Source organism: Onychostoma macrolepis, chromosome 02 (genome assembly GCF_012432095.1).
Source record: "Onychostoma macrolepis isolate SWU-2019 chromosome 02, ASM1243209v1, whole genome shotgun sequence".
Classification (NCBI taxonomy): Eukaryota; Metazoa; Chordata; class Actinopteri; order Cypriniformes; family Cyprinidae; genus Onychostoma; species Onychostoma macrolepis.
In genome coordinates, this window is record NC_081156.1 from 30094422 (window position 1) to 30109446 (window position 15025).

Here is a 15025-nt window from a genome sequence, read left to right on the forward strand (position 1 = left end):
GCAGTCTATGTGAGCGCCCTCTACCGGTCGATGTGGACCTCGTATTTTCATGAATAACTTTCAGTTTCACTAACGCAAAACTAAAACACACTTCGGCTCAGGTAAAAAGAAACCTGCTGTTTTATATGTCTTTCCGACGTACTGTCTTGTCTGTTTGAATCTATAGTTATCGATCAACTGTCTGACAGACTGTAAGCCCTGTACAACGTTACAGATTATAGATTTCAAGGCAAGCCAGGATCAAAGTTGACGAACGTTTTTAGTTACGCTCAGTGAGCTAAGACGATATCACTGGAGTCGTAATTTTGCAAGTGACTTACATCTTAAAAACACCCCTTTGCACACCTTATTAGCTGTGTAGCCTATGTTTCTCTGATATGTGCAGTAAAATGGCAGAAGCCAGTATTTCAGTGACTCAGGATCAGTTCAGCTGTTCAATCTGTCTGGATCTACTGAAGGATCCAGTGACCATCCCCTGTGGACACAGTTACTGTATGAGCTGTATTACAGACTGCTGGAATCAAGATGATTCAGCAGTTTACAGCTGCCCTCAGTGCAGACAGACCTTCACTCCAAGACCTGCTTTAAACAAGAATGTGGTGTTTGCTGAAATGATGGAGAAACTGAAGAAGACAGGATTAAGAACTGCTTTTAATTACGCTGGACCTGGAGATGTGGAGTGTGATGTCTGCACGGGGAGAAAATACAAAGCTGTCAGGTCCTGTCTTATGTGTCTAAACTCTTACTGTCAAAGTCACCTTGAACAACATGACAGTTTCTTTAAAGATAAGAGACACAATTTGATTAATGCCTCTGGACGACTCAAGGAGATGATCTGCTCTCAACATGACCGACTGCTGGAGGTTTACTGTCGCACAGACCAACAATGTATTTGTTTGTTGTGTACAATGAATGAACACAAAATTCACACCACTGTTTCAGCTAAAGCAGAGAGGACTGAGAAACAGGTATGAAATCACATTAGCATAGTTGACAAATAGCCAGTAAAACATGCTTTTTTTGTAAAAGACCGTTTTTGAAGAAGAAATGCATATATTTATGTAGTGTAAAGTCTGATCTTTGAGAAAATATAAAGGGTCACTAACTTTGTCAATTCTTTCATTGTTTTTTTAAACATTTTTAACTGTATCATAAATTTGTTGTGACAGCAAAAATTAAGAAAAAAACAAAATATATAAATAGCATGAGGGAGATTTGTCTTTATTCTTAGACACTTATTTTCATGTTGCGTTATTTAATATGAAATTATAATTAACATATTTTTTCCCCCCCCCATGACTTGTTGGACAATTTCAAGACAAACTTTGACAAAAAAATAAACTTTGCTGTCATGCATTCAAAACTGCTGAAAATTATACCATTTTAAGTTTATATTGCATATATTGCAATACTAAACTGTTTCTTTAAGATATAATTGAGATAAAAACAAATCTGTGGTTATTTTATGTGTCACACCACAGGACATTACGTCACACTAAAGGGCAGAAATGGTATATTAAAGTATTTCTATTTCCCCTCTGCATGTGCGGAACAGCTAAATATGATTAATATTCAAACTATATTCATTAAGATGTGAATTAATTTTTTAAAACTATATAGCTACTCTTTTTAAGGCATCATTTTTGTTCTATTTACTTTCTGCATTGTTCTCTTAGGATCTCCTCCCTTCTGGTGGATCCCTGTTAATTTTCTATCTATATTTCTGTGTCCTCTCTCTTCCACTAATTTCTCCCCCTCAATTCTTTCTTTTTCAAAAACATAGTATCACATTTTATACTTATTTTCATGACACTTTAAAACAGTGCAAGTTTTCTGTAAAAAAACATCAGAAAATAATTTAATTAATGTAATTATTGCATTTAAGAACACTGAAAAATGATCAAAAAATCAAATGAAAAGGAGTTAAATAAATATTATTTTATTATTTAAAATGCTTTTTAAAGAGACCTTGTCCTGAGGTGTGACATCGTTCTCCTGTGGTGTGACAGTGCAGGTGTCACACCGGAGGACATTTTCTGTCACACCAAAGGACGGTTTCAGCCTTTTTCTGTCAATTTATGACCTTTCTGTTCTGAGCTAACCTGTCATTAGCGGTTTGCAAGACACATCTGCATCATTTTCCATCATTATGTAGTTTAACATATATTTTTTAATTAAAATATATAATTTAGGGGTGTCACACCAAAGGACAAAACAAAACGTAACACTTTTGTAGTGGATCCAAAAAAGTTAAATATTTGAACAATTCTGAGACAAAATTTGACCATGTGCACGTGTCATGGGCTTCACAGGGGACTTCAGTAACATGACCAATGGGGTCCTTCAACTAATTAATTTTTTTTCTGGAATTGCCCATTTAAAATCAGGATATGGTGTCACACCATAGGACATGGTTTTCAGAGACAAAATGTATTAAGTTCCTACACTTTCAGAAATATATAGATGAAAAAATTATTGCCATTTACTAAAATAGACACTTGTACAATTATGCCAGGTGTATTTATTAACATTTTTATGCTTTTCTTTTTAATTTATAAAAGTTGTAATTTACTGAACCATGCTTGGGACAGTCACACGATAGGACAATTTTGACATTTGGCTCAAAAATTTAAAAAATCGAATAACACTGCAGCTTTTTTAACAACAGTTCCATGTGGGACGAAGAAATGTTTAACGATTTACAGCATTTTAAATAACGACAATATTAATTATATTAATCTTTATCCTGTGGGACAGTGAAAATGCCATGTCACGTCAACAACCCATATACATGCTAGTGAAGTGTGTTAATGATGAACAAATTTGCACAGAAATGCAGGACTCACTTTACGAACAGATTATCTGAATATTTCTGTTGGAGCCGTAAAAGGGTTAACATATTTTTTTCATGGAATGCAAAAGGTGGATTTTTCATAAGTTTCAAAATGCGAAAAAGTCCCCAATAGCCTACCATAAAAATATATAAGTTATAAGTCTTCTGGACCCATCAGGCTTGTGTGTTGAAAATACCAAAAGTTGTTTATTACTGGTAATCTTCCTTATCCAACATTCCGAAATTGATGTCAATAGAGTGGGGGAACTATGACGTCACTTTGTAGGCGGATCGGCGGTTAGCATGAAACTGGTTCCTCAACATAAAAGCCAATAGGATTTTCCCATAGGCTTTTGGATTATCGCAAAAAATAAGATCTGTGTTCAATCATAGTTCATGAAACTTACACGTTTTGTCCATCAAGATAATCTTCACAAAATAATATGTTGTTGATGAATTTTGAAGCCTAAATAAAAGCGCCAGAACTGAAAAGCTAAACTTAGGCTATAAACGAACTACAGCACCACGGTCGCTCGCCTTCAGCGTCACGACCACTGCGATACCGACAACTGTTTCAAACTTATTTTTAACGTTTAGTGAAACTTATTTACTCTGTATATGAATTTTAATCCACACTACATTAGCCTTTTCATATAAACTGGAATAAATACAAAACTAGAGCCAAAATAAAACTGAAATGAGACATTAGTAATAAATAGTATAGTGAATAAATGAAATAATCATAACTAAAGGACATTTAAAGCACGTATTTCTGTACATTTCGAAATAAGGTGCATTAAAAGTCAATAAAACCTTGATTAATATGAATATTTTAATTAAAAACATATCCCCGCGTATTTAATCTTTTAAATAACAGTGAGCGAGTCTTTGGATATGGTAAGATTAAACTTATTTTAGTGAACAAAGTACCACATTTCAGCTATCATTTTGTTAGGGTGGATACACAAAATATTATTTTATCCTTGCTTCTACAATCTCTTTCTAACAACTTCATGTGGCCGTACACATTTATTTTTGACGTGGCTTTAAGCACTATGCATCATTAAAGTTTCACTTTCACCACGTAAAGCCAGTAAATGTGGTATTTACATGTAATAATCATAATATGAATTTACCTTATGGTATGAACCCAGAGTCTCCGCATCAGTAAGCGATAAAACGAGCTTCTTCCCTCCAAAGACGTGTGTCACATTTCGGGGCAAAGCAAAAAAACATTGTCGAACAACAATATAAAATGCTGTAAACTATTCATTGGTTATCCTAAAATTAATTGTATTATAAATTATACTACAACTGGAAAATACTAAATTGATATACTGTTCGGCGTGATGACGTTGAATGTCTCCGACAGCGCCTGTAGTCCCATTTAGCAACTTGTTAGCAACCGTCTTTTTTAAGAAACGTAACAGCTTAAAAAAAATCACGAGTGTGGTCTGACTGGTGTGTTTTATGTCGTAGAATAAAACGCGAAAGTATCTTGAGTTTTTGCCTACAAAGTGACATCATAGTACCCTCACTCTATTTCAGACACGTAAGAGAGGATGGGCCTCATTCATGAAACATTGGTAAATTCGGAGTAATTTGCACGTAAAATGGACCTTCCCAAAAACTCTCCTCCAGATTCACAAACATTTCGTAAACTTCCGATTTGATAGTTAAACATGCGTATGTTAATGAATTCCAATCATTTGTAAATAGGGCGCATGTGCAGGCTCATTCACAATTAGCATAATCCACGCTACGCAAATTACGTGTCCAGGAACGCAGTGGAATATTCTGGTCTACTTTCTCAGGTTTGGCTCCAGTATACTGCATAAATGCAAAAAATTCTAATAGGCAATAAATATTCAATAACGTATGTCCACCAAAGCATTTTTAGCCAGCTGCAAAATGTCAGGCGCTCTTCTGAAAACGGCTAGCTGGTGGCGCTTGAGAATGCTTTGGTGGCAAAGTGTTTTTCCAGTTGAGACGCTTTGGTCGCTATGAAGTGGAATATCCACGGCAGTATCTCTACATCTAATTTTGAAGAATATTACTGAATATAAAAATGCAGTAACCACTAACCAGCAATATTAACTTCTCTATTGTTGGTTCACTTGTTGTACAAGTAGGATGATTGGTCGGTGTGGTATTTTTTTTTTAATTAATCAAAAACTTAAAATAAAATTACAAAAAAAACCAAAAAAAAAAACCAGAGCAAACGAACTTGTAAAATATTATATTGGCAGTGCATCAAAATTCAGTTTCATCAGTTTGCCAAAAGGAACACAGAACGTGTTACGCACCATTTACACTTGGTAAGGAGCAGGTGTACATTTCTTTCATACCAACTAACATTTTGAAAATACTAACACTTTCATGAATCCAAAATTTACGACAAAACAGCTTTACAAACGATTTACACAAAAAGAAATTCTGCTCGTGTTTCATGAACGAGGCCCATTGTTTGCACTTTTTGTCTCATTTTGGTCAGTTTGGCTTTAATCGCTTTCACTTTTATTATACTAAAAAAAGACCATGCATCTAGGTCTTTCTCTAGATCTTTTTTCAAAACATTTTGTGAAGTAAAGTCGTATGGGTTTGAAACAAAATAAAGGTGAGTTACAGACATTTCTTACTTTCTTTTTTGGGGGACGGGGGGTTGGTGAAACTATCTCTTTAAGGAGGACTGCTGATTACTATTATCTGTTACAGAAACAGTTGTTGGATATTCAAAGAAAACTCCAGAAAACAATCCAGAGAAGAGAGAAGATGCTTCAAGAGCTGAAAGAGGCTGCAAAGACTCATAAGGTGAGTTTTAAGGCTTTAATGAGAAATGTTTCCTATTCTGTCAGGACTTACAGTGGGGAAAATAATTATTTGATCCCCTGCTGATTTTGTAAGTTTGCCCACTTAAAAAAAAGAAGGGTTTATAATTTTTATGGTAGGTTTATTTTAACTGATAAAGACAGAATATCAGACAAAAAATCCAGAAAAAAAGCAGCATACAAATGTTAAAAAAAGATTTACATTTTAGTAAGTCAAATAAGTATTTGATCCCCAAGCAAAACAAGACATAGTACTTGGTGCAGAAACCCTTGTTGGCAAGCACAGAGGTAAGACGTTTCTTGTAGCTGGTCACCAGGTTTGCACACATCTCAGGAGGGATTTTGGTCCACTCCTCTTTACAGATCCTCTCTAAATCATTAAGGTTTCTTGGCTGTCTCTTGGAAACTCGAAGCTTCAGCTCCCTCCACAGATTTTCTATAGGATTAAGGTCTGGAGACTGGCGAGGCCACTCCATGACCTTAACGTGCTTCTTCTTGAGCCACTCCTTTGTTGCCTTGGCGGTATGTTTCGGGTCACTGTCATGCTGGAAGACCCATCCATGACCCATCTTCAGTGTTCTGGCTGAAGTTCTTGTCTAAGATGTTACAGTACATGGGCCCCATCCATTTGCCCCTCAATGTGGTAACGGCATCCTGTACCCTTAGCAGAAATACAGCCCCAAAGCATAATGTTTCCACCTCCGTTCTTGACTGTAGGGATGGTGTTCTTGGGGTGATGGTCAGCATTTCTCTTCCTCCAAACACGACGAGTCGAGTTGATGCCAAAGAGCTCAATTTTGGACTCATCTGACCACAGCACATTCTCCCAAGCCTTCTCTGAATCATTTAGATGTTCACTGGCAAACTTCAGACGGGCCTGTACATGTGACTTCTTGAGCAGAGGGACTTTACAGGTGCTGAAGGATTTCAGTCCATTGCAGCGTAGTGTGTTAACAATGTTTTGCTTGGTGACTGTGGTCCCAACTGCCTTGAGATCATTAACAAGCTCCTCCCGTGTAGTTTGGGGCTGATTCTTCACCTTTCTCATGATCATCCTTACCCCATGAGGCAAGATCTTGCACAGAGCTCCAGACCGAGGCTGATTGGTGGTTGTTTTGTATTTCTTCCATTTCCGAATAATCGCACCAACAGTTGTCTCCTTCTCACCAAGCTTCTTTGCTGATGGTCTTGTAGCCCATTCCAGCCTTGTGCAGGTCTACAATCTTGTCCCTGATGTCCTTATACACACAGCGAGCTGAAATTAGGAGTATCTTCTTAAAGTGACAGGACTAATCTGTGTTCCACATGTGCACATAACCAATCTGTGGGAGCCAAAATTCCTGCTGGTTGGTAGGGGATCAAATACTTATTTGACTTACTAAAATGTAAATCTTTTTTTAACATTTGCATGCTGCTTTTTTCTGGATTTTTTGTTTAATATTCTGTATCTATCAGTTAAAATAAACCTATCATACAAATTCTAAACCTTTCTCCTTTTTTTTAAATGGGCAAACTTACAAAATCAGCAGGGGATCAAATAATTATTTTCCCCACTGCAAGTCATTCAGTCATTGAGGAGCTCAGTGCTGGGACTTTCCAGTCACAATGAAGCTCTGTGAGTGAATGGTCTGATTTTCTGTGTCGCAACAGCGCTCTGCACAGGCGGCAGTGGAGGAGAGTGAGAGGATCTTTACTGAACTGATCCACTCCATTAAGAGAAGCTGCTCTGAGGTGATACAGATGATCAGAGATCGAGAAAAGGCTGAAGTGAGTCGAGCTGAAGGACTCTTGAAGCAACTGGAGCAGGAGATTGATGATCTGAGGAGGAGAGATGCTGAGCTGAAGCAGCTTTTACACACAGATGATCACATCCATTTCCTACAGGTAACTGAGAAATGGACAATGGGAACATTAAGATGATCCTATTATTAAAGGGAGGTTTTTGCAGGTCATTAGGATTCGACAGACTAAAACATAACCTTTAAATACTGAAGAATATTAGCTATTGTTATTCTGACAGGGAATGATGTTATGAGTTGTGTTGTGTATGTGTTGTGTACATGTATGTAACAATCTCTCTAAACAGAGAAACAATCCGCCTCTCATTTGCATAAACAATTTTCTATAAGTTTTAAATGTGCTTGAACACTGGAAAAATTTACTTATTAAAAATTTGCTTTGTTCTTTGTCCCTCTGTAGAGTTTTCAGTCTCTCTCTGTTCCTCCTGCATCCACAAAAAGCATCAAAGTCAGTTCTCTCCTCACTTATGATGATGTGAGTAAATCTGTCTCTTTGCTAAGAGAGAAACTTGAGGACTTCTGCAAAGAGGAGATAAAAAAGATATCTGGTGAAGGTAAAGTATTAGAGATTTTTTACTTTAAAGAATCTATGTATCATATAATTACCACAAAAACAAATGAAGAGAACATTATAAATGGAATTGATACAATATTGTGAATTACACTATATATACCTGTTGTTTTTGTTAGTGACAAACGTGGAGATTGTTACCATCCCTAAACCCATATCCAGAGATGAGTTCTTGTATTGTAAGTATTACTAACAAAAAGCAAAGACACACTCAGAAAAAAGGCACCAAACTGTCACTGGGGTGGTATCCTTTCAAAAGGTACTAATATGTACAGTACATTTAAAGTATAAATATGTACCTTTACTATGTACCATTTAGGGGAAAATAAGGTACAAAGACACACCTTTTAGCCTTGCACAAACTGTCAGACATTTATGAAGCCTCAAGAAATATAAACTATTTGTTAGCCTGTATTCAGACATATTTTTGTTATCACCTGCATCAAATGTCTTCCTTGCCACTATTTAAAAGCCACACATCAATGCTACTTGTACAAAGTCCTGTTTAGTGTATTTTTTTCCCCCAATCAGATTCCTGTCAGCTCACCCTGGATTCAAACACTGCACATAAATATCTCCGTCTGTCTGAAGGCAACAGAGTGGCTACGTTTATTGGGGCTGACCAGCAGTATCCTGTTCATCCAGACCGATTTCATGGTTTTTCTCAGGTGTTGTGTAGCGAGAGTGTGATTGGGCGCTGTTACTGGGAGGTGGAGTGGAGTGGGATGGCTGGTGTGGGAATATCAGTGTCATATAAGAGCATCTGCAGGAAGGGAGAGGGTGATGATTGTGTGTTTGGATTTAATGATCAGTCATGGAGATTGTGCTGCTCTAACTCTAGTTATGCATTCAGACACAATAAGAAAGAGATTAAACTCCCTGTAGTCTCCAGCTCCTGTATAATAGGAGTGTATGTTGATCACAAAGCAGGAATTCTGTCCTTCTACAGCGTCTCTGACACAATGACTCTCATCCACAGAGTCCAGACCACATTCACTCAGCCGCTCTATCCGGGGTTTGGGATAAATTTAGGATCAGCAGTGAAACTGTCTTCTTCATAAATTCTATCAATATAGAGACATATTACAAATTTAAGCATCGTGATAAAAGTGGATGGGTATACGTGGTTATCACGTTTTTTCCCATCTTTACGGTTACAATCCCAAGTACAGTTTAATCTGGAATGTCCACAAACTGTTCAGAAAAATTATAATGATTATTTTGGGGTAATTTTTAATTATTATTTGTTCTGAAATATTGTGTATGGGTGTTTGTGCTCTGGTTCACTTACATTAGGGTTGAAAATGGATCGCTTCGCAGTTAGTATTTACTAGGATACTTCAAGTTGCTGTACTTTTCATTTTGTAGTATTTGCATTTAACTCAAATGTCTTATGAAAATGTTCTAAAATAAACTACTACTGACACCAGATTATTTTACAAAAGGCTTTAATGAGATAAAATACTCTTAAAAATAAATAAAATAAAATAAAAAACAAAATACTCTTGCAAAATTACTTTGATAAAACATTGCTTTTCATTAAAACGTTATTTTATCAACTTTTAGCACCAAAATATTAAAGCGCAAATGTTGGCCTGATGTACATAACCAATAACAAACATAATGAAATATCAACACATTTGATGATGCCTTTATATTGTTTTTGTAGGTATAATTAATTAATAATTAATTTAGTGGTTTTAATGTGTGATTTTACATTCTTTTACGATATTCACATACTTACCTACATATAAATACTACACAGTGAGTACGGGCAACCTTTTATTTATTTTTTATTTTTTGAGTACGCGCATCTATATGGGCATCTTAAACTTAAGTGCCATCTTAAACTTAAGGACTATAAGGCCTATATACTTTAAGGAATTGCAGAGCTGTGTAGTAACTGATTACATGTAATCTGGATTACGTAATGAGATTCCACAAATTGTAATTAGATTAAATGACATTTTAATATACTCGTAATCAGACTACAGTTTATTTTTTATTGATTACATATTATTTACACACTAGCAATATTTTATTCACAATTTATTGATTCTCCCTAATTCCTCTTCTTCATCTTTTCAGTTTTCCTTTCTAAAATAGCCTACTGCATATATACATTCAGAAAGTCTTCCAGTTTTGTGGACATTCAAAGACCAGTCATTAGTTAGGTGGCTACACAGCATTTGACCACTGGATTTACAAAACATCATTTCAGGTTTAAGAACTGTTTTAAAATTGCATCAACTACTGATGAGCACATTAATTATTTTTTTAATTATCACTCAGTGGGATATTAATCATGTAGTACTATGTCTCTTTTTATCTTTTTAAATACTTTAAAATGCACAACTTGTAATGCAGGCATTCCCAAACTTTTTTGTCATCTGAACCTCTATCACCTAATATATTTACTTGAAGTACCACTGAGATTTTAAAATAAATATTTTAATAATTATGAATCACATTTGCATGTTCACGGTTCTCTGCTGGGGTGTATTCCAGAAAGCAGGGTTAACTTACCGTCAGATAGTGCTGGGCGGTATACCGGTTCATACCGAATACCGGTGTTTATTTTTCTTATGATATGAATTTTTAAAATACCGCAATACCGGTGTTATTTAAATAACGCTCGGAACGCGACACACTGTTTGAGAGGGGTCTCTTTTCACTATTGCATTGTGGCAAGAACACAGCTGTATGTGTTACTAAGCGTGTTCTGAAGCTGTAGAACTAGTAGAACGTGATGATGACACAGAAGAACTCATCCACAATATCCACCGCGCGCGCCGCCACCAGCTCCCGCGTCTCACACACACGAGCATGACTTTAGCACCATATTTAGCAACTTTCAGACCCTTTTAGCGGCTTTTATTCCATAGAATATACAAACTGACAAACCTAGCGAATGTTTTGGATAAACCTTAGCTATGGTTCAGTTGGAAGATGTCGCCAGTGCTGCCCCGCGAGCGCGAGATCTGACTCCCAGCGCAGCGTCGCGTCTCTCTGCGTCTGTTCTGTGCAGCGAGCGGCAGAGAAGCACCGCATTCATTTGGCCGTACCGCGACTGTTTGGAATTATAAATATGAGCATAGTTCGTCTGTTAATATTATGCACTTTTTTTTTTAGTTTACTCAGACGCAGGCAGTGCGCTGCATGAGACAAAAAAGTAATATAGCCAAAACCACCGCATAGCCGCTCTTTAGTATAACGTTAGATGCATGTTGATTTTATCAGACGATGTCGCGATTATAAATGAGAATGACTCCTGGTTAACATGTATTAATGGGTCGTGTTTAGTCACTATTTAGTGTGGAATTTTTCTACAATATTCGCTCATCATGACAGTAAAATAGGGCATTCTAAGTCAATCTACTGCAATTTTTCCTCTCTCAATCAGTAGAAAATGTGGTTAACACCCGATCATGCATGAAAAAAATAAATACCGTCATATACCGTGAAACCGGTATAATTTTGAAAAATACCGTGATATACATTTTTGGTCATACCGCCCAGCACTACCTTCAGATAAACCCTGAACTTACGGTTGATTAACCCCAAACCTTGCTTACTCGAGGTATGTGGTTCCGGGAGTAAGTTCATTCAACTCAGAGTATGTTCCTGGTTAAGACTCAAGACATTCTCAACAGAGCGACGAATCGACGAGTCACTATGGAAACGGATGCTAAGAATAAGCGCGCCATACTGCTTCTTTCTTCTTCTTCTGTTCAAAGGTCATGTAGGCCTTATGCTTAGTGCATATCGCCACCTGATGGTTTTGGAATCATTTTTCTTTTTTTTTATTTAATCTTTAATCCTTGAGAATAAGAATTATATTGTTTGTTTGATGCTAATTATATATTAAGTTGTAAGACCTAACCAGCAGAGGGAGCCCTCACCTGAATACTAACTGTGCTCCACTTCCTCTGCTTCTCTAGTCATTTCCTGTTTGTAGCATTTATAAGCCCTTTGGGCATGTGCGAAGTATTGCCAGTATTCCTGCCTTACCAAGCATTTCTCTAGTACTCTGTTTGCCTATTCTGTGTATGATTCTGCCTGTTGACCGGACTACGATCTATCTGGATTTTGTATTGACTGCCGTACTGACCTGATGTTTGTGTTTGGACCTTCTGCTTGCCTACTCATCTTTGTCTATTGGATCTCCCCTGTGTATGTCAACGGATTGGACTGCCATTCTGGTTTTGACCTCTTGCCTGAATTCACATTTCTGTCTACTGAAAATCCCTTTAATAAACTTCTGCTAATGGATTCTGATTCAGCCTCCGCGGCCTCATTACATAAGTCATATCAGATATGTATTTTTGTTATAGAAATACATTATAGAAAATGCCGATCCATGTGTGAGATGATAATATAAAATGTAATATATATATATATATATATAGGCTAATATAATAAATTAAACATTACCTTGTCATAATAGTGTTTTATAATTTATACAGATAACTGTTATATATGCCAATAAAATATAATAACCATATTAGAGCAATATATAGGCTAACCTTATTTATTACTTATATTAGTGCTTTATCATTAAAATAGCATACAACTATATATATATATATATATATATATAGTAGGCTATGTACATAACTGTATTGTAATAATATATAATATTGTGCGCTATCTGTCACGCCCACTGAAGGCTCGTCAGTAGATCATACATGCTCTGATAGCGCTGAAGTGAATTAACCCTGGAACATAACCTGCTCCGGAGCAGGTTATCTTCAGAGAGCAAGTTGCTATGGTTACTTACATACCCTGAAATTAACCTCCGATTTTGGAACCGAAATCTGAGGTTATCCGCTCACTTATCCTCAAACATACCCGGGTATGTCACATAACCTGCTTTTGGGAATACACCCCTGTTGGTTAATGGTCACATGGCATGCAGGTAAACAAATAAAATATATATATATTTTTTTTAGTAAGTGTTTTATTTTGATTGATTTTATTTTAAAATGATTGATGGATTTTATTTTAAAATGATTCATTTTAATTTGACATTTTTATGATAATTAATTATTAGCTTTTCATTAAACTCACAAACCCCCTGCAGTTCTTTACGAACCCCAGTTTGGGAAAGTTTTGACGTAATGTAGAAAACACCAGATGTTGCTTTCTAGTTACATTGACTCTCACACTACACAAACTGTTGCATGTCACCCCGGACTACATTTCCCACCATCCATTGCACTGATTACACACACAGCTGCAACCAATCAAACACACTTTATAAGCCATGGACTTCCTCTTTCTGATTGCTGATTGTTTAGTGTTTATCGCTCTCCAAGTGATAGCTACATTACGGAGCCATTCTGAGTTTTCTGAGTCAAAGTCTATTTTAATCATATTTATTGCCTTAGTTATTCGTGTCTTGATCCTAGCCTGTGTATCTTGTTTCTGTGTGTTCGTGGCCTGCCTTGGATTATCCCTTTGTCTTGCTGTTTTGGACTATGTTTGAACCTTGCCTGGAATACAGCCTGTCTGTTGGATTACCTGTTTGCTTCGCCCTCTGGATTATGTTCACCGTCATTTGACCCACACCTGTCTCTGGATTACCCTTTTGTCTTGCCTGTGTTATACCTGTGTTGTTGTCTGACCCGTGCCTGTTTTGACCATGTCTGGGAATAAAAGCCTTGCATATGTATCCGCACGTTTCCTCTGTTCACTCCGTAACAATTACTAACTTTAATTTTTGTCATGTAATTTGGAGTCAGTAACGGACTACAGTTAAGTAAGTAATACCCAGCGCTGAGGACTTGTTTATAAATATATATATATATATATATATATGTGTGTGTGTGTGTGTAGGGGTGGCACGGTACATGTATTCGTACCGAACCGTCACTGTAGGCCTTACGACGAATACAGACAATTATTTTTATAACTCTTTTCTATGGGAGGAAAATACTTAACATGAAACTGTGCATTGCTTTCATGTTCTGGGCTCCTCTGCCTGCAAAGTCCTTTTAGAAAGGCAAATAATATCCACGTAGCTTTAAGGTGAATATAATATTAGTCACATCAACATTAGTATTGTTAATTTTTTAAATTGTTGTTGGTCATTTAAATGTATGTTTTTTTTTTAAAAGACAAGTATCGGAATCGGTATCGGCGATGCTGGCCCTGTATTTACAGTATACACCCGCACCAATGCAACGCTGTTTGATAACCGTCAGCGCCAGCAGAAGAACAGCGAATTCCATGAGTTGCGCACTTGAAAACAAAGCCCACTAGACAGTGACAATGTGCTGATTCTGAATGCATCTCTCACATAGACTGACAAAGGAGTACACTTTAAAGGCTTGCGCACTCAACTGTTTGCGAAATGAAGCTTTGTGTTCGTGTATCCTACCTCTCTCATTCGGCACAAATCCAAATATTCCATAATATTTCCATACTTGTGATGTGACGTATCTGAATGCTAAACTATTATTTATTATGTAAATTATAGCCTTTGTACTTCAGTTGCGCGCTGATGTTTGGCTCACTGTATTTTATTTTGATAAAGTACCAACTGCGCTGTCAAGTTAGCAATGCTGGAACTGATGTGTTGTGTGTGTGTGTGTGTGTGTGTGCGCGCTCCGGCACAATCACTTCAACTGTTTCCTTATACTAGCAGAATCAACTTTAAACACTAATTGACTTATTAATAATCACTGTATAAAGGTCTGCTTTGATTTGTGTACACTCACAATGAAAACAAAACAGATTTTATATAACGTAATAATATTTTGTATTTTCTAGATGGAATTTTTTTTAATTTGCACTACTGTCAAAATAAATGAAAAGAAACAGAGCGTCGAAATCGTATCGTACCGTGAGCCCCGAACCGAGGTACCTACCGAACCATGACATCTGTGTGCCGTGCCACCCCTAATATGTATATATTAGTGCTGTCAAACGATTAATCGTGATTCATCGTATCCAAAATAAAAGTTTTTGTTTACATAGTATACAGTATGTG

General features: G+C 36.6%; 1 protein-coding gene across 1 annotated transcript; it reads left to right on the forward strand.

Annotated features, from left to right (window-relative positions):
• The first annotated feature begins 47 nt into the window (after positions 1–47).
• LOC131529121 (tripartite motif-containing protein 16-like) lies at positions 48–12592 on the forward strand. Its single transcript, XM_058758661.1, has 6 exons — positions 48–968; positions 5549–5644; positions 7312–7545; positions 7861–8014; positions 8151–8210; positions 8563–12592. The coding sequence occupies exons 1-6, from the start codon at positions 378–380 to the stop codon at positions 9090–9092; spliced, it is 1665 nt and encodes a 554-aa protein (XP_058614644.1). The 5' UTR covers positions 48–377; the 3' UTR covers positions 9093–12592.
• Positions 12593–15025: the final 2433 nt, after the last annotated feature.